The sequence below is a fragment of the Canis lupus genome, chromosome 24 (assembly GCF_003254725.2).
Source record: "Canis lupus dingo isolate Sandy chromosome 24, ASM325472v2, whole genome shotgun sequence".
Lineage (NCBI taxonomy): Eukaryota > Metazoa > Chordata > Mammalia > Carnivora > Canidae > Canis > Canis lupus.
Window position 1 is genome coordinate 31,932,775 of NC_064266.1, and position 23,871 is coordinate 31,956,645.

The 23,871-nt window shown below is 49.1% G+C and overlaps 1 protein-coding gene across 9 annotated transcripts in view; it reads left to right on the forward strand.

Annotated features, from left to right (window-relative positions):
* HNF4A (hepatocyte nuclear factor 4 alpha) overlaps positions 1-23,871 on the forward strand; it is a 60,765-nt gene that overhangs the window by 16,300 nt on the left and 20,594 nt on the right. For 2 of the 9 annotated variants that reach the window (XM_025470143.1, XM_025470146.1), the window contains exons 1-2: positions 18,636-18,920; positions 22,685-22,859. In XM_025470143.1, coding sequence (XP_025325928.1) covers positions 18,806-18,920; positions 22,685-22,859 — 290 coding nt within the window. In that variant the 5' untranslated portion in view covers positions 18,636-18,805. Of the gene's footprint in view, positions 1-7,980; positions 8,569-9,696; positions 9,833-18,635; positions 18,921-22,684; positions 22,860-23,871 lie in introns of those variants that run through there. The other 7 variants (XM_035705412.2, XM_035705413.2, XM_035705410.2 and 4 more) reach the window with 7 other exon arrangements.

Genomic DNA, 23,871 nt, shown 5'->3' on the forward strand with positions numbered 1-23,871 from the left:
GTTATATTAGCTGAAAATATCTTTGATAAGATTGCAGCTTGTCTTTTCACTTTCTTTAGAGTCTCTTTTGTTGTACAGAAGTTTAGAGTTATGCGGAAGTTACATTCTGGTTAAATTACAAATCAGGTCGTTAAATTTCCTAATCTTTTACTTTATGGTTTGTGCTTATTGCATCTTGTCCATAAAATCTTGCAGTACCCTGAGACCATAAAGTTATTATACTAAATATTTTCTTCAAGTTCTAAAGTTTTCTTTTTCTTTTTTAAAAATTTTTAAAAGGATTTTATTTATTTATTCATGAGAGACACAAAGAGAGAGAGAGGCAGAGACACAGGCAGAGGGAGACACAGCAGGCTCCATGCAGGGAGCCCGACGTGGGACTCCATCTCCAGGATCAGGCCCTGGGCTGAAGGCGGCACTAAACCGCTGAGCCACCAGGGCTGCCCCCTAAAGTTTTATTTTTCACATTTAGATGCTTATTCATAGGAATTGATTTTTGTGTGTGGTATGAAATAGAGACACCATTATATTTTTCTTCAGATGGATAACTAATTGGTCCCACACCATTTATTAAATAGGACTTTCTCTTTCTTTCTTTCTTTCTTTCTTTCTCTTTCTTTCTTTCTTTCTTTCTTTCTTTCTTTCTTTCTTTCCTTCTTTCTTCCTTCTTCTTTCTTCTTTCTTTCTTTCTTTCTTTCTTTCTTTCTTCTTTCTTTCTTTCTTTCTTTCTTTCTTTCTTTCTTTCCTTCTTTCTTTCTTTCTTTCATTTTCTTTCTTTCCAGACATCCTTTCTTGATTGGCATGCAATGCCATTTCTTTTTTCTTCCATTTCCAAATACACGTAGATCTGTTTCTAGGCTCTGTATACTGTTCCACTTACCTGTCTCTAATAGCCACAGTTAAGCAATAAAGAAAATTTTTTTTAACCCAAGTGAGTGAATCCACAATTTACTAAAATAAAAAGTTTAATTTTTAAAAAAGCCCCCAAAAGAAATGGTTGGAATTATTGATTAATATATTTCATTTAATCCAATACAATCCAATATTGGGTTATATATATATATATTGAATTATATATAGATTGGATTTTACATATATATATAATTTCAGTAATCATTTCAACATCTAGTCAATAAAAAACAATATTTCTTGTTCTTTTTTAATACATAGTTTTCAAAATATGATGTGTATTTTATACATACAATGCATCTTAATTTGAACCAGCCACATTTCCAATACTCAGTGGTCACATGTGGCTGGTAGGTAGCTACCATGTTTGACAGTGTACCTACAGCTTTCTATATTATACGGCATGTCTTTCTCATAGTATAGTTCTTCAAAAACCATCTTGTCTATTCTCATTATTCACTTATATAAATTTTAGGATAATGCTGAATAGGACAGAAAAAAGGTTTGGGACCAATGGTATATTTGTCTCCTTCACTGGATTTTAGTAAAAGCAACTACCATATTTTGAGTACTTGCAATTTGCCAAGTACTGTGCTAAGTGGCTTTGTACTATTGAGCTTTTAATTGAAACTCCACTGAATTTATTGATTAATTTGGGAAGAACTGACATCTCTACATAATAAATCCTTCTGCTATGAATATGACACACTGATTATATAGGTCTGCTTTTATGTTTTTTAATAAAGTTAGATCATTTCAATAATCCAAAGTCTTTTGTTAGATTCATTCTTAGATAATTTATAATCGTTACTGTAATTTTTATTTTTTATTTATTTTTTATTTTTATTTTTATTTATTTTTATTTTTTTTTATTTTTTATTTTTTTTTATTTTTTTTTTCGTTACTGTAATTTTTAAAACAGAATCTTCTCATTTCTTGATGTTAGTGTACAAACCAAATGCTTTTAATGTATTGAAAATGCTAAATTCTCTTATTGCATGTTTTTAATTTGTTTTATTGCATTGTTAGGGCCTCCAGTAAAATATCATATAGAAGCAGTAATAATGTGCATATCAGATAGGGTTTTAGTTTGTCAGTGAGTAGCTGAGGCACAAAATAATAATAGCTTGAACAAGATAGATTATTCCTCAGTTCTGTGGAAGTCCAGATGTAGAATATCTAAGGTTAGGATGGCAGCTCTTCCCCACAGCAGCCCTCAGGAATCTAGGCCCTTCAGCTTCTGCTCTTTCATCTCTGTGAGGTCTTCACCCTCATGGTCCAAGATGGCTGCCACAGCTCCAGCCACAAGTCCTCGTTACAGAAAGACCAAGCAAGGGGACAAAGGAGAAAAGGGAGTAAAAGTCCTGGTGCAGCTGTCCTTTAAGAAAAGATCCTGGAAGCTGCCACATTACATTTCTGATTGTATTTCATTTACCAAAACATATGTGTGTGGTTTCACCTAAGTTGACGTTAATCTTTTGGGAGGGCATCTATGTGAAATAGATGGAGGGCATCAAAGGAAAATGGAAGTTCTATTACAAAGGAAGATCAGGAGACTAGATGATATTGGACAATTCACAGCCTCTGCCAGTGGACAACCTTGTTTATTCTTCACTTTAAAGGGACTCTTTGACCTCTTTAAGCATGATATCTGCTTTGGATTTTTGGTAGGTAGCTTTTACGAGGTTTAATTTTTTTTTTTTTAAGTAAGCTAGAAATTTTGTCTGTTTTTCAAGTGGTGTTGAGTATTTTTAATTGCTTTTTGTGCACCTACTGAGAAAGTCACATTTTTCTCTCCCTAAATCTGCTAATTCGTAAATAAATATTCTCCAGAATGTTAAACCATTCTTGCATTCCTAGGATAAACCTAACTTGGTCATGATGCAATAGATATATATTTTATACATTGCTGAGACTTTAAAAATTGTGGTAAAATACAAAAAACATAAAATTTGCCACTTTAGCCATTCTTTATTGTACAATTCAGAGGCATTAAGTATATTCATACTGTTATGCAACCATCCCTTGAATTCTTTCATAGTCCCCTACTGAGTGTCTGTACCCATTAGAAAATAACCTTCCATGCCTCTCTTCTCCCCAGTTCTGGTAACCACCATTTTACTTTTTGTCTCTACAAATTTGGCTGTTCTAGGTTCCTCATTTAAATGGAACTTGTCATTTTGTGATTGGCTTACTTCATTTAGCATGAAGTCCTGAAGGTTCCTTCATGTTACAGCATATCAGAATTCCCTTCTTTTTAAAAGAAGGGAATAAGATTCCATTATATGTATATATCACATTTTTGGTTTGTGTGTACATCACATTTTGTTTGTTTTTCACAAAGACATATTTGTTTGCTATCGGTCAATTGACACTTGGGTTGCTTCTACCTTTTGGCTGTTGTGAATAACATTGCTATGAAATGGGTATAAAACATCTTTCAGACCATGTTCTTAATTTTTTTGGGTGTATGCTGAGAAGTGGAATTACTGAATCATATGATAATTCTATTTTTAATTTTTTAAGGAATTGCTATATTGCTTTCCATGGTAGTTGAGTTATTTTATATTCCTACCAGCTGATCAAAAGGGTCCGTATTTCTCCCTATCTCTGCCAACACTTGTTATTATCTGTTTTTTTTTTAATACTATCCATTCTAATGGGTATGAAGTGGTATCTCATTGTGGTTTTGCATTGATTTACATTTCACTAATGATTAGTAGTGGTACGAGCATCTTTTCATGTGTTTCTTGGTCATTTGTTTATCCTTGAGGAAATGTCTATTCACATCTTTTGCCCACTTTAAAATCTGGTTTTTGTTATTGTTGTTGAGTTGTAGGAATTTACATACTCTGGATATGAACCCCTTATCAGACACATGGTTTGCAAAGACTTTCTCCCATTCCAGCTATTGCCTTCTTACATTGTTATAGTGTTCTTTGGTGCACAAAGGTTGTTAATTTCAATGCAGTCCAATTAATCTATTTTTTCTTTTGTTTCCTGTGCTTTTGGTGTGGTATCCAAAGAAATCACTCCCAGATCCAGTGTCATGAATATTTTCTCCTATGTTTTCTTCTAAGAGTTTTAGAATTTATGTTTAGGTCTTGATCCATTTTGTGTTAGTATTTGCAAATGGTGTAAGTGGAGAGTCCAGTTTCATTTGTTTGCAGGTGGATCTCCAGTTTTTCCAACACGGATTTGGTTTTGTTCAAATTTTATTTAAGACTTCTGTACCTGGGAGATGCTACTGTGATTTAACCTTTGGTTAAATTTCATTATCCTTCCTGACAGGTGGTCACTTAGCTTGGGCTTGATGCTTCCAGTGACAAGACGCTCACAACTTAATAAAGCAGCTTCTCCCCTGGTAGAACTACTGTATCTAGCAGAAAAATCTTAATTTGTGGCAAAAACCTTCCTCTCTGGAGCATTCATTTGTTGGTCCTGGCCTGTTTTCTGGGGCTATAAGAAGAGATATGCATTCTTTCCCAAAGCAAAGTATTTTGACTTAAGTAACAGAAGTATATGATAGGGAACTATATGCCAGGTTATAAGGTTTATCACATTTATTCCATAAAGCAATTGATTAACAAGTCCTATCACTGATTCCCATTTTGCAGATGAAGCAAATAAGGCTTAAAGAGCATATGATTTTCACAAGTCAGTTATGTAAATGGCAGCACTGATATTTCAAAAGCAGTGGCCCTTAACACTAAAAAAAAAAAAAAAAAAAAAAAAAGCAGTGGCCTTGATCACTCTGTCACTCTTCCCCATTCCTCATCCCCAGCAGCCAGCCCAGAACTCCTTTGGTTCTTTCTTTCTTTATTTATTCATGAGAGACGCAGAGACAGAAGCAGAGACAGAGGCAGAGGGAGAAGCAGGCTCCCTTTGGGGAGCCCGATGGGGGACTGGATCCCTGGACCTGGGATCATGCCCTGAGCCCAAGGCAGATGCTCAACCACTGAGTCACCCAGGCGCCCCTCCTTTGTTTCTTAATTATTCTTCAAAAGACATGGTTTTCTCATCCTGCTTCATCCTATGACACAGGAGGTCTTCATATATTTTGCATATTAATTCCTTATCAGATATATGATTTGCAAATATTTTCTTCCATTCCATAAGTTGCCTTTTCATTTTGTTGATGGCTTCCTTTTATGGACAGAAGCTTTTTCGTTTGACATAGTCCCACCTGTTTATTTTTGTTGTCTTTGCTTTTGGTGTCACATGTATGGTCTTTAAGGGGAGGACACAGAGGACTTCTTAGCTCCTTTGACCTGAGCACTACCTCCTCCCTGATGTCACATGAAACCAGGTGAGAGGTGTGGGCAGCTGCTGCCGAGTGAAACCTCTAGAACTTAGTCATGTCATCTGTCACTAAGGCAGCTCTCCCCAGCCACACTGTCCAGATGATTTATTTTCAACCAATGTGGAGGATTTCTTATTCCTCTTCATGGAGTTCAAACATTTCTCAAATCCATGTGGATCTTGATCCTGCCATTATTTGATAGCTCACACCTGTGCAAAACTCACTGTGTGCCAGGCATAGTTCTAAGTCTTTTCTGTATATTAGCACGGATAATCCCCATAATATCCCAATGACATACATATCATTATCATCCCTATTTTGCCAATTAAAAAATAGTCACAGAACAGTTAAGTAACTCACCTAAGGTCACACAGTCAGTCTGTGGCAGAACCAGAACTCAAGCCCAGAAAGCCAGGCTCCAGATTTTGTGCTCTCAGCCTCTATACTGTGCTGCCTCCAAGCATCTGACAGTCTCAGCCAGCTTTTTTTTTTTTTTTGGGGGGGGGGTTGTCCAAAAGGTTGCCACACACCTAGGGACCTCCTTTTTTTTTTTTTTTTTAAACAAAGAGACAATAGACCAAGGGCCAAAAGTCTTGAAAGGCAACAGTATTATATAATATAATGGTTTATTTCATTCTGCTTATTTCCCCATTGCTTTCTACTTATGATGCTAGTGTTTCATTTGGAAATAATCATTTCCTCTGAAAATAAATTTGAATTAAAGCAAGTGAGTTGATGTAAGAAAAATATTAAGTAATAGTACAGGTGGTTTTCAGATATGACAACAATCATAATGATCACAGGAAAATCAGTGATCTTTGGAAAGATCAGAGTCAGTCAAGTTAGGTGAGGCTGGGTTGCAGTGACAAAAAGTCCCAGTCTCATTGGCTTAACACTGCTGAGCATATTGATCACCTACAGTACCTGCCCATCAGAGGCCCACAGGGTGCACTCCTCATCCTGGTGACTCCATATCCACACTTGCTTCCACTATGACCCCAGCGCTGGCTCTTCAAGCTCCTGCCCAAGTGTGACACACCTCTTTCTGCTCTTGTTTCATTGGCCAGAACAAGCCATGTGGTCACATCTAACTTCAAAGGAAGCACGAAAGTGGTCATGTGCCTGAGATGAGAGAAGTAGAACTGTTGAGAACAGCCCACAGATAGGCTATGAATAAAGGAGCGGGTCTAGAAAGGTAGACTGAGTCACCTGATTAGTCAGACCACTATGACCAGCCTCCCCAAGTGGCCTTCATATCTGTTCTCAGACAAGGGACTCTGGTCTACCAACGAGAAGACAGTCTGACAACACTGTTCTGTTAAGCCAATACTGCTCCGAGGCAGCAACTCAAGCTTTCTTTTAGATGGGAGTGCTGTTGTTTCATAAGCAGTGTGGGCTGAACTGTGTGGTCCGGTTTTCTTTGTTCCCTGAAGGTAGATGCAGCAGTGTGGGCTTCCGCAGGGATAGGATTTGGTTTTGTCACTACTTTGAAAAGCTATGCAGAGAAGGGAATTGGAAAGGAGAGGATTTCAAGGATAGGGTCCAAAGGACTATTTTCCAGGTAAAGAAAAAAGAATGTGCTAAGATCCTGAGATGGAAAAACGAACAAATGAAAGGCCAGTGTGGCAGCAGCCACTGGGATTGGAGTGAGTGGAATAAAATGGAGTTGGAGATGTAAGGATAGAGACACAAGGTCATCAAGACCTCACAGTCTAGAGGAGTTTTGCATTGTACCAGTTTTATTATGAGTGCATGAGAAACCACAGAAGTTTCAGTAAGGTCTGATCTGATCAGACCTGTGAGGATCATCCCTGGCCCTTGGGTGAAGAGTGGGTGATAGGGGAGCCAGCACCTGCAAGAATAGAAGTGCAGAGACTTTTGCAGACCCGCAGAAATTACATTGACGTGGACCAGGTTGGCTGTGTGGGGAGGACAACACGATGGAAATCTGAGATCCATTTGGAGGTGGCAAGAACTGGATTTCCTGATGATCCAGAAGGGATGGGAGGAAGAACACAAAGACAGTGACTCCCAGGGTTTGGGTTTGAATATCGGAGATGGGGATGGGGTGATGAACCACAACTGTAGGTGGGATTGCTATTGTTCTTTTTCAAAGGATGAGGAAAGGGGCGTGAGCGAACTGGCCTTCAAACCCTAGTGACTAAACTCCAATTCAGGTGTGTCTACTCCAAAGAGCATACTTTCCCCCACTCTCCCAGACAACTACCTTAATTTTTAGACTGGGGTGGGGGGTGGGGTATTTAATGCTTTTTTAATTTTAATTTTTTTAATTTAATGCTTTTACTATCATTCAATATTAAAATACATAAACGCCCCCGAATGTAAATGCAGACTTCCAATGGGGCCGGCACGAAGCTTGGGAGCCTGCTTACAGGCGCCGGCGCGGGGGGAATACACGTTTCCTAGCTGCTGTGAGACGTGAGGAGTGTTAAGGCCCGACTCCCGGGTCGGGGCGGTTGCCCAGGGCGGGTGTGATGGGCGGGACGCGAGCGGGCTCGGCAGCAAACTCAGCGAGTCGTGATTGGTCGTCGGGCCTCCTCGGCCTGTGATTGGTGGGGTTGTAGCGCTACTTCCCCTCTGATTGGCTGAGCCCGCGAGGGAGCTGAGAAGTTGCCGAGCGCCAGTCCAGCGTTGGCCACTAGGTGGAGCTCGGGATGCGCAAAGCGAGGCGCTGCCGCGGGTCGGGGCCGCTTCCTCCCGGAGGCCCTCCGGTTCTGCGGCGGCGCTGCTCCTGCGCTGTGCCCTCAGGCCACGGCGGGGCGGGGTGGGGGACCGTGTTAGGACTCCCAGCTCCAGCGCTGGTGGCCGCGCTCCTCCGCACGGCCCCTTTGGCCCCTTCGTCTGGCTCCCAGCTCCGCAGAGGACTGTGGCTGAGCGAGGGTTGGGGTAGCGCGTTTGCGAGGGTTTGTGAAGGGCCGGATCCAAAATGCAAAATTGTGGGGTCTATGGGAGGAGACGCCGCCTCGCCCCTTCCGTCCACGGCGCCCTCGGGCCCCCGGAGCCCCCCTCTCTCCACCGCGCCCTTTCGGATCCTTAAAGGACTTTTGCAGAGGAGGGTCTCGCTGGAGCTTAGGACTGTGCCCTGCGGCTCGGGGCCACCAGCTCTCATCCCCAGGCCCTGGCGCGACCTGCTGTTTGATGGTCTTGCTACTGCACTTCATCACCATTTGAAATTCGAGTCTTTTAAAAAATGTATTTCCTTGCTTACTATCTGGCTATCACGCCTCCACACCAACATCCGAGCTCTGTGACGGAGGGAGGAGGGAGGCCCAGAGACACTCCACGGTGCCCAGTGACATGTGCATTTGAGATAAACAACAACTTATTTTTTAAGTGTAAGTATGCTTCCTGCCTTATTTGGTACATATTTATACTAAACATGCATTGTTTATCTTCAGTGTCATTGGCCACCCTGTATTCTGATTTGCTAAAACCGCAACCGAGCGGGGGCTGGCTCTTGCCTGTTGGCTTCACAGCTGTGGCTCCACACCAGCAGGGCAATGGGAGGTGGTGAATACATGGTAAATGATGGCGTGGATGAGTTCCTTCCTCTCTTCCCTCATCCGACTCGCCCATTATGTGAAGTTCCAGCTGGGGCCTGGGAATCGCACAGTAAATGGGACACAGTCCAATGGAGGAGGCAGGAGCCACCATTTGGTTACGCTGCGATGGTGTAAGGTGTTGGGGGCTGTGTGGGCACAGAGGAGGAGCCTGCAGGCCTGCAGGAGGAAGATGATGAAGATGGGACTTGGAGGGGGGGAAGGGGAGAAAAGAAAGGTGTGACAGCTGCTCTGGGCAGAAGGCCTGGCATGTGCAAAGGCCAGAGCCAAGGGGAGGCTGTGGGATTCTGAAAGCTGCCAGTGGCTGGGGGGGGAGGGGGCTGTCAGAAAGAGCTGAGGAGGGACACTCGTTCACTGAGCATCCCTACCCACCGATCAGGCACAGTGGCGATGCTTGGTTGGTATTACTGTGCCCATTGCACAGATGAGGGGACTGAGACTCAGAGAAATGAAATGCCTGGTCTGAGTTTACAGTCAGAGTGAGAAAAGCTGAGCTTCAAGCTCATGTTTGACAGACTCTGAAGCCTGTACTGTTCTGGAAAAGCTCCTGGGTTAAGGATTGGAACCCTAATTGGAGGATGAAGAAACAGCCTCAGAAAGGTGACAGGGCCATCACTGTGACTATGGCTCCTCCAACTTAATAGTAGAACACTGAGGTGGGATGAAGGGTATGGCTTGTCTCGAGCCCTCTGAGACGACGGGAGGGCCGGGGAGGACCCAGGAGTCGAGGCTGCTGTATTTCCTACTCCTGTTTGGGTTGGGTCTCCGGGACCCCCTTGCTGAGCCCTGTGGCTAATTCCTTGCATGGGTCCTGGGCGGGTCCACCGTTTCCATGGAGACCGCCTCCTCTCGTCCCTGAAATCTCATTGTGACCAGTATTAAGAGATTAACATTGCCTGGCAGCCCTCAAAGGGTACTGGGTGCCAGGGTGGCGGCAGGAGCCCCCTCAAGGATGAAGAGGTTGCTCACTGTGCGGGACCCCATAGCACCAGGAGGAGGATGTCAGACTGGGGCCAGGGCTTCCCCCAGCACCCCCCAGGTATGGTCCCGACTCCACTTCTACCTGGAGAGGAGGACGGGGTGGCGGAAGAGAGACATGGGACCAAGGGGAGGAGTCCAGATTTTGGAGCAGTTAGAGGCCTGGCGCCCTTAGCCCCCAACCCAGGAAGGCCCAGGGTCCTTGATGCCATTCTGATGGTGGCAGATCCAGGTGAGGAGAGCCTCACAGAGTCTTATAGCTAAAGACCAACTACCTAATCTTTGTTTTGCAGTTTAGGAAACTGAGGCACAGAGAAGGGAAGTGAGTGCTTGGCCAAAGTCAAGGAGTTAGTGAACAGAAGCAGGTGGACAATCCAGAGGCAGCCCTGAGGTTGCCTGAGCAGAAAACACTGGCAAAGATGGCACTGCTCCCTCCTCCTTGAATTCTAAATGCTCCTCCCTGACCTCCAGGAAGGGGGTCCCCTCAGTCTCCTTCCCCTGGGCCTGTCCCATTGGCCATGCTTCCCTCCCCTCCCTCCCGCTCCTCCTCCTGATCCTCCCTGCCTCTCCTGCACAGCCTGACTCTGGCACAGAGTTCCTGATAGGCTCCACTCCAAAGGAGGACATGGCCACCAGGTCCCTAACTGTCCCCATCCAGGGGACATTTCCCAGCTGGGTCACCATCTGGATGACTTTAGACATTCTTTTGTTCCCCTCTGTTTCTTTGGGGTCCGACACAGTGAGGGCCCTGACAACCCACTCCCACCCTACCTGTTGCCAGGCCAGCTCCAGAGAGATTTAGGTCAGGCTCCAAAGCTCACTGGGCCAGGTTTCCTGGAAGGCCACATTGGGGCAGGGGATAAACACGGCTCTGGAGCCAGGTAGAGATAACTCAAACACTCAGCAATCTGGGCCTCAGTGTCCTCGCTGGTGAAGGGAGACAATAACCCTTCCTTCCTCAAAGCTTGTTCTCAATGCTGTGGAAGAGTGTGCGGCCTGCTATGAGAGACCAAAGCAAAGTGCAGAACAGTGCGTGGGGCAAGGGTGCTAAGACACGGCCTCCTATACTGCTGGGTTGGCAGGAAATGAGTGTGCAAGAGGCTAAGGAAGTGAGAGAAGTGGTGGCCTGTGGTGAGGAGGGGCAGTGGCCTAGGTGGGCAGTGTGGGAGGGGACCAAGACCTCTCAACGTGCACCTTTTTGTTTTGTTTTGTTTTGCTTTTTGAGCCACGTGAATGTAGTACGGATTCAAAAAATAATAATTCAAAAATTTTAACGAAATAGGTAAAACATCAAGTGGTAATAATAATAATTGCACCTGCCTCAATAATATGAAAGGCATTCGGCCAAAGCTGAGAACAAAGTACGAGGACTTGACACAAAGAACAGAGAAAGCCTGCCTCTGAGTCTGAATTTTTGACCTGGAAAGGCCCTTTATTTTAAGCCAATCTCGTTTTGTCGGTAGCAAAATAATGGTCCTTGGTACCAAGAATCAGGAGCTCCCTGCATCCGGCCACAGTGCCAGGCGCTGTCTGAATATCATCTCACTGAATCGGGATTCTGTCTACCAGGAAGCTATCATCGTTCCCATGGGGGATGTTGGGGAAACTGAGCCTCACTGAAGTTGCAACTAGTGAGTCGCAGAACAGGGATGCATATCTAGGCCTTTCTAGCTCCCATAGTGTGTCTCAATCTTGGCTGCACATCAGAATCGCCTAGAGACTTTAACAAATATGGATGCCTAGCACCCAGCCACCCCAATCCCAAGATTTGATCATTGGTCTGTGATGGAGCCTGAGCATCAGTATTTTTTTAAAGGTCCCAGGTGATTCGGATTCACTAGTCAGATTTGAATCTCTGCTTTAAGCTAGACAACTTTTCTTTCTTTTTTTTTTTTTGAAGATTTATTTATTTATTCATGATAGACATAGAGAAAGAGAGAGGCAGAGACACCGAAGGAGAAGCAGGCTCCATGCCGGAAGCCCGACGCAGGACTCGATCCCAGGACTCCAGGATCGCTCCCTGGGCCAAAGGCAGGCACCAAACTGCTGAGCCACCCAGGGATCCCCGCTAGACAATCTTTCAAACAGGAGACCAAAGCCAAGGAGGGAAATGACCTTGCCTAAGGTCACACAGTGGCTGGAAGCAATGCTGAGGCAGGGCTCTCATGGAGCCTTTGTGAAAATAAGAGGCGCTCTCTTCTGGGCAGATAAATCTCCATGGACACTTGCTTTGATAAATGGAACAGATTTCCACACTGATTCACTTTCTTGCACAAAGAACTTTTGTGCAGTGAGCAACCTGTACAACTGTATGCAGCAACCCTAGCCTGAGTCTCAGGACTCCCAAACACTACATCTCAGTGACCTTCAGGCAAATCCCTGGGGCCCTTCAGTACAAGGGGCAGGGGAAGGGGAGGGTGGGCAGGGAGACCCAGGTGGTTCCTGGGATAGGGGTTCATTCCTTACACCATGACCAAGGTCTGGGCCAGGCAGGGGCTTGCTATCATCCTTCAGGCCCCATAGGGGCTGAGTAGGCCCCATCTAACTCCGAAGGTCACTTGTGCAGATAAAGTCAGGAACATAACCAGGAGGGAGGAGGGACATAAACAGGGGGATGACAACAGCCTCAGCCCAGAAGTCACAAGCCACCTAGCAGGAGGCAGCCCTCAGGGAGGCCCTGCCCACACAGACCCAAGTCCTCCTGGCTTCCCTCCTGATCATTCTCCAGACCATCCACTCTACCCTAACTCTTGAGCCTTGTGGTCAGCGTCTCCCACAATGCCCTGCTCTCTGGCCAGAGCGGCTTCCCTGTCCTCCTGTCATCACCCACCACGTTGTCCGCTTCTGGATGTTCCCTCTGCCCAAGGATCCATCCCTGACCACCCCAGCCCAGAGACGTGCCCTCCTTCTCAGGGCCTCTCCAGCCCTCACAGTCCATGCACAAAGCCCACACTGGGCCTCAGGATGGAGCCTATTTTGTCATCATCCTGGCCAACTTGCCTTGGGCACCGAGTGTCAGCCCTGGAAGGCCAGGGTGGCCCCGGGGTTGGGAGCACAGACTCTGGAGCCAGACCACTCAGGTTGGAATCCCCTCTCCTGTTCCTTATACGTTGAATGAGCTCAGACACACGGCCCAAACCTCTGTGCCTCGGGTCTGTAAAATGGTGCTAAAACTATTGCCTGCTTTGTTGATTGGTTGTAAGGATAATGCACTGACCCGTGTAAAGCCCCCCAAACAGCTGCATCAGCCCCAGTCGTGGCTGTCCGCGCTCCGCTTCATCCTCACAACCAGCCTGGGAGGTAGGTATTATTTTTCCCAATCACAGGTGAGGGAACAGATTCACGAGAGGTCCCGACTCAGGGAAGGGCCCTGCGTCTCTCTCTGTGGCCTGAGGCTTCCAGAGAGAGGACGTGGCCGAGGAGGTTCTAACCTGGAGCCTCTGGTTTACAGCTCAGGGCTGCTCCTCAGAGGGCCCGCAGGCCCCGGGCCGGGTGGATTCCCCAGGCTCTAGGTGGCTCTCGGCCACCCTGCTTCCAGCCAGCCAGGGGAAGGGGGTGCACGGCAGAGCAGGGCGGCTTGCTTACTCATGTCCAGAACACACCACTGAGTCCGGAGACGGCCCCTGTCTTCCTCAGGCTACCTGGAGACGCTAAACACCTGGGCAACCTCCTGTCCCCGGACCATCCTGCCCCCCTCCCCCCATCTGCATCGGGAGTGAGGGGCTGAGGCTGGTCCCGCACCCTTCCTGTCCTGTCATCAGCTCTGGCTCTACCTTTCAAAGGAAATGTTAAAAGGAGGACAGCAAAGAGGCGCCAGTGTGAGGTGGGGCCTGGGCATTGGTCCCTCAGCTCCTGGGAGCCTCGAATCTCATTTAAAGGCCGTGGGCGCACATCCTCCTAAGCACTCCCCGGGCTCTGACCATGCAGGATTCTAGAATCCTGTGCTCAAAGCTGCCGCTCTGCATCTCTGTTGTAAAGCCCCCCCCCCACCCCCCCAGCTGCCTTTATCTCTCTCTTTGGTAACAGAGCAAATTTGCTCAGGACCTAGAGCAGGGGCAACAAGCAGACTGTTGACTCTTGAGCAAAACCTACCCTTTGGAGAGCAGGAGAGGAGGCGCTGGATGTGCGTGGGGAGGCCAGCAGCCTCTTGCATAACCCGGGTGGCCTCCTGCCCACCCAGGCCTTTTCAGGGTTAGGGGTGAGGCAAACCGCAAACTCATGCCCAGTTAATTTTTTAAGGCAAAATCAACAGGCTCAGCAATGATTAGCAGGCAAGTAAGTTCGTCTTAATCGTGCTGAGGACAGGGAGGAAGGAGGCTTCTGGGGGCCCAAGGATGGGGCTGGGTTATCAGTTAACCACATGAATGTTGTTTCCTTCCAAATCCACTGGCCTTCAGCCCCGAGCTCCCTCATCTTCCTCTCGGAAGTCCTCCCGTGGCAACCCAGGGGCCATCAGCGACTGAGAGAACTAACGGTCTACCGTGCCGGGTCCCCAGGAGGCACCTGCCAGGGCTGGGATGAAGGACAGGAGTCCTCACAGGGCTTGAGGTCTTCTTTTGAAGGCAAAGCCCCTCTCCACCCAGCCTTCTACCGCTGTGCGGCCTTGAGCAGGTCCCTTCCACCCTCTGGGGCTCAGGGAGAGGCCTGAGGTCTCTGGCTCAACCTACAGCCAGCTGCCACTACCCTGGGGGCCTCAGTGTTTCCATCCACCGAATGGGTGGGTTGGCTGAGACACCCTTTTCAGTCTTGAGGTTCTGGGAGGTCATGACTGGATTAAGCCAATGTAGCCTTATCCAGGCAAGGAGGGTGGTATGGGCAGTGTTTTAGGAATTCAAGGGGGAGAGAAGATGCCCAGAACAGGGAAGGGGCCTACCTGTTTTCTGCTGTTGCCACCAGCAAGCGACAGATCCCAGCTCCAGGAAGAGAGCTGTCCTCTCAGATGGGAGGCAGGGGTCCCTGTGGGGTGAGGCTGCAACCGGCAAACCCTGGTTGGCCCAGGACCCTTCCCCTGGACTCCAGCACTGCCAAGGGAAACAGCAGGGCCACACCAGCCCCGGGGCCTGCTGGCTGCCTGGACTGGAGTTTGGTCAGTCGTTGGGGACCTATATTGTGAGAAAGTTTAGGACTTTGTCCACAAACTGGAATTTGAAATTTCAAAGGGGCGAAACTGGAGGGCCCTACCCCAGAGTGGAGATGGCTCTTGGCTTCTTTCCCCCACGACTTTTGTTCTTTGTCTTGATAAGTCCGGGTTCCCTGCACCACTCCCCAGGCGGTGGGGGCGGGGTGAGGAGAGACCAGAGATAGTGGGGTGGTAAGAGCCCAGAGGAAGCTGAGATGCCAGGCAGCCTCGGGTGGCCAGTGTCTGGAGGATGCCTCTGAACTTGCAGGTGACCAGGGACAGGCTCCTTGGCTCCTCAGATCCCTGAGCTCCGGACAGTAATGTGATGGAGTCCCCAGCTCCAGGGCTCCAGAACTCTGGTGTTCTTTCTGGAATTCCCAGAGGGAAGCAGTACATAGGGGGTGAAGCCCTTATTAAGCTCTGGAGTCAGCCTTGGGCTCAGATCACAGTCCCCCTTGTGTGGGCTTAGGCAAGTCCCTTCTTTCTCTGGGCCTTAGTTTTGTCATCTGTAAAGCAGAGTGGATAAGATGGGAAGAGTGGAAGGTTCTTAGCACCGGGCCTAGCACAGGCTCTCTCCAGAAACATTAGCCATTACTATAGTTTAAAAGGAAAATGAAGTGGTCCAGAGTGGCAGCGCTCTTAACCACTGTCCACACCAGAGGCTTGAGCACCCTGCCCACAGCTGGGTCTGTGGCAACCCCTCCCCACTGGCTGCCCTAAATGAGCCCTCCTGCCCTTCTAGAGGCCTCCATCTCTCCATCTATGCTATGAAGGAGCTGGACCTCTCCATGAGCTCTGAAGTCCTCTGTTATCTGCTAAGAGCCACCATATGTCAAGTGGGGTCAGATAGCCCATGGGGCAGGGCAGAGAGCAAAAGTGGCTGCTGAGCTGATGGCACCGAGGCAAGGGTTTGTCCATGGCTGGGCAGGCCATCCCCAGGAGTTCTCCTGAGCAGGGGTCCTGATTGCCACCAATTGTATGACTAGTGCGTCAAGGAGTCAACCACCAGCGATGATAATTGCCCCTGTTGCACCAGATGCCTACACTTGGTCATTTAATGTCTACACCATCCCTGCAAAGAAGCTATCAACCCATTTATCTGATGCCAAAACTAAGGCTAGGAGGAGCGGAACTTGATGTCAGTTTTGGGAAGTTGGCAGCGCCTGGATTTTGACCTAGCTCCTTCTGATTTCAAGGCCTGTGGTTTACCCTCTTGAGTGGTGGGGGGGAGAGGGAAGGGGGGGCTAACAACCCTTATGTTATTTTATTTAACCTTCACGATAAACTACAAGTTAGGTTCATTTTGCAGAAGGAGAAACCAAGGCTTCAATAGAGTGACTTACTTGAGATCACAGAGCTAGGAGATCTTACAGGCGGTGTGTTGTTCATATGAGGGAATGTATCTAGAAGATACAGTTTGGGGTTGGCTGAGGGTGAAATAAATCATGTATATAATCAATTACGGAAGCTCATGTGTCAGTAGTTATAGTCCAAGAGTGGATAGATTTGCATACAGAGGAGGTTGTGATGTGTGGGACGTGGGCGGGGTATGGAACAGGTTTCCAGACTGTAACTCAGAAGCAGAGGATCATGCGTGTTGTGTGTTTGGTGAAGTGTTCATGTCATGCTTTATGTACTTGGTAGCTTGTCATATATGGACTGTCTACCTTGGTGGTTCTTATGTGTAATGGGTCCTGTGTGTGGCATGACATGACTCACCCCAGTTGACCATAGACTTTATTTAATTCAATCTAAAATGTCATCGATCGAGATTGAAAACTTGCTGTTTTTGTTACCAGCGAAACTCTGACACACCAATAATCACATCTCACTTTTGGTAACGAGAGCGTGTGCCTCTGAGAACTGACGAGACTCTAGGTGTGGAGGCCAAATATTGCTGGCTTGTGAGAGGAGTAGCTGTGTCTGGCCCATCACAGGTGCCAGACAGGTGGCAGGACCTGGGGCCAGCCCTCAGAGCTGTCCTTCCTCCTCTGTGTTTATCCCTTAGTCAGGTCTCTTGCCCAGCTGAGCTCTGTCTTGGCTACTGGAGCCAGAGTCAGATGTCCCCGAGTGGGCACGGGAGGGACCTGCCAGGAATTGAAGTCTCCTTCGGGCCTTTATCAAATCTCTAGATGCAGATTATGTGTGGGGGGCTCTGTCTTCCTCCCTCTCTGGGTTCTCCCTCCTTGGGGGGTCCTGTCCTGACCAACAGACAAGTGGGCCAAGATCTCCCCATTTTACAGATGTAGCACTTGAGGCCCCGAGAGAGATGTGATTTGAACAAAGTCATCCGAATAGTGACGGAGCTAGCTCCTAAGCCTGAGTCTCCTGACACCAAATCAAGTCTCTCTTCTCTTCCAGAACGATCACTTCCCTATCTCAGCCCTGGAGGGGTAGATGGAAGGGGACAGAACAAGGCTACCCAGGGCAGAGAAGGGACTTCTAATAATTGGAAGAATGAGGAGGATGCCTCTGCCCACCCTCGAACACACACCACCTCTCCCCTTGATTTACCCACAGAGAAACCCTGTCACCTATTTACTCATTCACTGATTCATTTCCTTTCACTAATTCACTGGCTCATTCCTCCGTCCCCTCCATCACTAACTCACCCCCTCGCCGCTTGCTAACCCGCTCACCAGCTTGCTCCAGCTGGCAGAGGAGGACAGGCTCCCAGGATCCCGAGTCTAGGCCCTTCTGCCCTTGCCCATGCTTTCTACGTCCTGCATTGCGACCTCACCTCCCAGGAACGCTCGTAGAAGGCAGGCAGGACCAGTAGCAGAACTTGCAGAAATCCTGAAGAATTGATTGCAAAGCATTAAACCAAACATGGGGACCTAAGTGAGGGGCCCCGTGCGACCGCTCAGGTGACAGGCCCACAAGGAAAGGCTCCTCCGAAGGAGGCGATGGGTGGAGAGAAGAGGGAGATAGAGACAGAATGGTGGGGGGAGGAGGCTTGGATGCTTGATAAGTGCTGCCTGATACCATCTCCTTTAATACTCGAGCCATCCTTTGAGGTCGATTATGCCTTTTACAGGGGAGGAAACTGAGTCTCTGAGAGGAGAATCATTGACCCAAAGTCATGATTTGGTAGGGGGTAGGCGCCTGAGTGTAATCCAGGTCTCTGGCTGTTGAGGGGGGCGGGGGAAGGAAGCTGGAGTCGGGATGGCAATGGGAGATGGTATCTGGCGGGCCCTGAGAAGCCGTGGGGGGCTGGTAGGGAGCAGGGGAGGAGAACCCCAGGTGAGTCCGTGCTGCCCCCCCCTCCGGAAGGTGGGCAACTGGGAGTTCCCGGAAGGAGGATCTAGAAGATTGGTGTCTGGGGCCTGGGATTTAGGTCTTTAATTCATGTGCCACAAGGCAGCTTTATCTCTTCAAGAGCATTGAGGGTAGAAGCCAATGATTTGGGAAGTTACTGAGTCAGGGCATCTAGGCGGTGGGCTGTCAGTGTCTGAGCGCATCAGTTAGGATGCCTGACTTGGGGTGACCGTGACTCGACGGGGGGTGGCTGAGTCAGGGGTCAAGGGAGTGGCGGCGAGTTCGTGTGCCTGTCTTACAGAAATCCATAACTGGATGTCAGGGAATCGGGGCCCCAAGTGCTGTAATAGCACCCCCGTGTCCACCAGAAACCAACAAACAGCCAAATCCCGGCAGCCCCGCCCAGCCTATCCACCAGTGGGGGAGCCGATTAACCATTAACCCCCACCCCTCCCAGGCAGAGCCTCCACCCCTCCGCAGGGGCTAGGCCAGGACTCCCGGCAGATCCTCCCAGAGGACGGTTTGAAACGCAGGAAGGCAGAGAGGGCCCCTGGGAGGAGGCAGTGGGAGGGCGGAGGGCGGGGGCCAGGGCTCTGCCCCGAGCCTCTGGGGTGGTCATCCTGGGCAGGGCGAGCGGCTGAGGTGTGGAAGGGGAGGATGCGCCTCTCCAAAACCCTCGTCGACATGGACATGGCTGACTACAGTGCCGCGCTGGACCCAGCCTACACCACCCTTGAGTTCGAGAACGTGCAGGTGTTGACGATGGGCAATGGTAGGTGGGGGCGAGTGTGCCCAGGTGCGCCGCTCGGGAACAGGTATGCCAGACACGGGAGCGGATCTGTGGCACTCAGCGTTGGGCTGGGAGAAGAGTGATCGAAAACGGCAGGTCGGGCCTGTAGGCCAGTACAGGTGTCTCCAGGTGAAACAGGTGTGCCCAGGTACAGTGACCAGAGGTGAGGGGAGGCCTGCGTGGGCAGCTCTCCAGCTACAGTCGATCCCAGGTATTCTCCTGTCTGGCCGGGCTGGTCCCTGTTACCCCAAGGCTACTTCTGCTCAGCCTGTCCCTGGGAGCGGGCGGTGACATGATGGTGAACTCCCTCTTGGTGTCTGGCTCCAATAATTGGGCCCGACTAAGGCCCCTTCTTGAACCCTTTGGGCTTAGGTCCAGAGAGGTAGAAAGGTATGTTATGTCCTTAGAGATGCTGGATGGGGGCACAACTGGGTGTCTTTGGGACTTTCCTGGGGTGAACGCCCCACTTAGGATAAAATGGAATTCTTAGGGAAGTTTTGTTCAATGAGATGCCAATCAGCAGTGTGTGCTGTGGTGTCCCCATGGCCTCTCCTTGGAGTGCGCGCATGTTTCTGGGCACTAGTGTGTGGGTGGGGGGTGCTGTGTTGACAAACACGTATGTACCTTTGGGGATCATTTGCACGTCTGTGTTAGTTTGTCTGGGTGTGCCTGTTCTGTGTCACTTTCCATGCGTATTTGATTACCGTGTCTGTGTTGGTTGGTGTCCCCGGGGGTGCCTGTGTGTTTGTCTTGCTTATGTATGTGAGCAGCAGTGAGCGTGTGTACGTGTATCTGTGGATGTTCGCACACATGTGCTGTGCTGCGGAGGTGGATCTGTGTTGGTGCGCCCTCTGCCTTTTGGACATGTGTCCTAGATGGGCATTCTGTCCTGGGCCCCTGTTTATACCTGCTTGTGTATAGGCGTGCATTCCTGGACTGGGGAGTGATCAGTACTGTCCGGTAACATGGTCATGAACACATGACGCGCAGGGGTTTGATACTGCCGTTTGCCAAAGGAGATTCACAGGAGCCACACGTCCATTTCTCTCTGCGCAGATTTTGTTGCCCACGTTGTGTCTCTCCCCAGGTTTATATATTTGCTCCCACATCACCAAGAGCTCATCTGAAGCAGGGGTGGGAGGTTCTCCTCCCCAAGGAGGTAGGGGCAGGGAGGAAGCCTGGAAGCCAGGTAGCTTCCAGAGGCCAGCCTCAGAGGAGAGGTGGGGGGCAGGTGGCCGAGGTCAGCCTGCCGCCTGCCTTCCTTCTGTGGCTCAGCCAAGGTCTGTAATGCTTGTGGTTAGTTTGGCTTAGTCAGAAAGATGTGACTGCCCTGCCCATGTCAGCCTCCTCACCTGGTGCTAACCTGCCCTTGCCACCCACTCACTGTGTGACCTTGGACACGTCATATCCCTTTTCTTAGCCTCTCTATCTTCTGCAGAATGGGTTTAATCACTTCAGGCCTGCCGGCTGGCCAGCTTTTTGGGGTGTCCATGTAAGGGAGTTGAGGGGAAAAGAAACAGGAAATGGTACACAAGATGCTTCTGTACTAGGCAGAGTGTCGTGTGACCCCACAGGGACATTATGTACTGTCACACTCCTGGCCACTGCCCAGCCCCAGACTACTCCCTGGGACCAGCCCCATCACCCCTGCAGAGCCTGCACCTCCCAGGAGTTGTGTGCGCCTGAGGTGGAGGCCACCGCTGGGCGTCCCATAGATAGGACAGCCTCCAACTGAGGAGCCAGAAAGATCTGGGCTCAGATTCTGGCATGGACCCTTCCTTCCTGTGTGAACTCCACAAGAGGTTTTCCTCTCTGAGCTTCTGTTTCCTTATCTGTCAAATGGGAATGAATAATAGCACCTGCCTCCCAGAGCTCACCAGAAGATTAAGTAAGATGAAGCACCTGGTACTCAGCCCTGGTAACTGGTCCTGGCCCCACATGGGTCGTCTCCAGAACACTGGGCATCTGTAAGAAAGGTCTGCTTTCTCCACTGGCATTGCCACCCCAGGAAGGGCAGCATGGGCCAGAATCATCCAGCACACCTGGGCTGTAAACCTGGCACCTCTACTCAACAGGAGTATGATGACCCTGGGCACATCACTGGTCCTCTCCGAGCTTTGGCATTCTCTCCTGGAGAATGGGACCTATCTGCTGAACACAGCAGTGAGGTGACACACTTGGCAGCACCCAGCCCCTTCTGCGCAGGATGTAGGAACGCCTGCCCCCAGCCTCCACCTGAATGGCCAGGAGTTGTGGGGTCATATCTCCCCCGGGGTTGAGGGAGGTGAGGCTGAGGGAGAAAGGGCACCAACATGGCTTAACAATTATCCCCATCTCCGGGAATAATTCACCAAGTGGAGGGGGCTGAGCTCTGGGCACCCTTAGGAATCCACGAGATGTCAGCCAGGCGACAGCAGAGATGAGATGCGACGGTGTCCATTTATTCCTGGAGGCTGAACATCATCTGCTCCAGGGGTTTGATTCTGCAGAAAAGATTTTCTTTCGTGAATGTTGATACTGTGCTTTTTATGTACCGAGCATGTCATATACATTGATTCAGTGAATCCTCATAACAGTCTTAGGGGATTATTATGCTCCCTATTTCACATGCAAGGAAGCAAAGACATGGAGAAGTAAACTCCTACAGCTAACGTCACACGGCTAAGATGTGGGCAAACTCAGACTTAAGCTTGGCAGAAGGACTACAGAGTGTGTGCTCTTGACTGCAGCATGATGCCCCCTCCAGTTCTCAGTGGGGTGTTCCCTAGGAATTCAAGGTCGGAGTCATAGATATATGAAAACATGTGTGCATATGCCTGCATGGTGTGCATATGCACGCATTTTTCTGAGGAGATGGTCCATGGTGTTTATCATCTTCTCCAAGAGGTCTATCCTTGATGGAAGATCTGCTTACAAAAGTATGGTTCAGCTACTGAAAGTTAAAAAAAAAAAAAAAAAGGCAAAAGGCAAACAACCAGACCAGTTGAACTGGTTGCCTTTTACAGGTAGGGACACTGAGGCCTAGGGGGACCTGAAGCAAGGAAAAGGAACTTGCCCAAGGTCACAGGTGAGTTAGGGGCAGCATCTGGACTAGCACCCAGGACCCTAAGCACCTCATCCACGATCTTTGCCACCTGCCTCTTATCACCCTTCTCATACAGATGCAAGCTTTTGCCTCTGAGACAGGTGGTATTTGAAAGATGCCCAGAACCTTGCCATGACCCTCCCAGGAGGACAAATGGGCCATTATGTGCGTCTTCCCATTCCCTGGGAGAGTTTTCGAGGCCTCTGGGTACATTGAGAAATGAGGGACAGGACCTGAGCAGGTTCTGAGCAGATGATAGGGGAGTATTTGTCCCTTCCACGGCACCCTCTGCCCAGTCAGTTGGGGTCCCTAAGAGTCAGATGCATCCCAGTGGGTGGCCAGGTTCTCATTACTTCCCAGAGGAAACGGCCTTGCAGCCTCTACCATGGAGAAGCACACCCTCGCAAGGGACTCTGAAGCCATGTCACAACCATCACTAAGTAATAGATGCAAAATAGGAGTTCCAAAATGCCAAGGGACTTGCTCAAGGTCATTGAGGGAGTGGGAACAGCACCTGGGTCTGGATGAGGCTGAAGCCCTGTGGTGGAGATCCCCACAATGCTCATATTGGCTTCTGGATCTAAGCCATCAGGGGAGCAGAGCCTCTGGGAAGTGAATTCCTGCCTGTCCTGAGGTGTTACTCTTGTTTCCTCTGGTGCAGACACATCCCCATCCGAAGGTGCCAACCTCAACGCACCCAACAGCCTGGGGGTCAGCGCTCTGTGTGCCATCTGTGGGGACCGGGCCACAGGGAAACACTACGGTGCCTCGAGCTGTGACGGTTGCAAGGGCTTCTTCCGGAGGAGCGTGAGAAAGAACCACATGTACTCCTGCAGGTGAGGAGCCCCTGCTTGGAGCCCGATTTCTCTAGCTGGGAAATGGGTGCACTGAGGCTAATGATGTTCCCCAGAATCTATCTTCTACCTGACTGGGTCCCAGAAGCATCTGCCTTCTGAGGCCTTTAAGCTTCCTCTGCTTTCTTGTGCCTCAGGGATCCTGATGGGAACATCCTCTCTAGGAGCCTCACTCATAAAGCTACCAACTGCCCTTTATTGAGCGCTTACTATATGCCAGATATACTGAGTCTTTGCGTGTATTTAACTGGCCCTACAAGCCCATCATTATTTTTCCTATTTATTTTTTTAAGATTTTATTTATTTATTCATGAGAAAGAGAGAGAGAGAGAGTGAGAGAGAGAGAGGGAGGCAGAGACACAGGTAGAGGGAGAAGCAGGCTCCATGTAGGGAGCCTGATGTGGGACTCGATCCTGGGACTCCAGGATCATGCTCTAGGCCGAAGGCAGGCGCTAAACCACTGAGCCATCCAGGGATCCCTATTTTTCCTATTTAGCAAATGAGGATCCATTTGGGATCAAGCTTCCTCTGAAGCTTCAGAGGATGGGGCCCATCCCCCTAACTTGGAGCTTTTCCTGGGGCCAATCTCTGATTCTTAGAGTCCATTGGGCCTTTCTACCTATCCCAAGGACTTTCCAAGGCTTCCTTTGACAACACCTCCCATTCTGAGTAACAACAATAATAAAATAATAGCACTCAGTTATGAGTAGTTGTCATTTACAGAATGATGCTGTGCCAAGTCCCATCCACATATTATCTCATTTCTACCCATCAACACGCCTCTGACATGGTTGCTGTAGATGAGGAAGCTGTGGCTTGGAAAGGGCCAGGAATCTGTCCAAGGTCATCCAACTTGAGTTAATGGCAGACCCATGTTGACGCTCAGGGTGCCACCCTTAACCACTGTGGGGTACTACTACTGCTTACAGTCCCCTCCAGAGAGTCACTTCTGTGGACCAAGTATGGACTCTGAGCCATAACCAGGAGCCTGCTA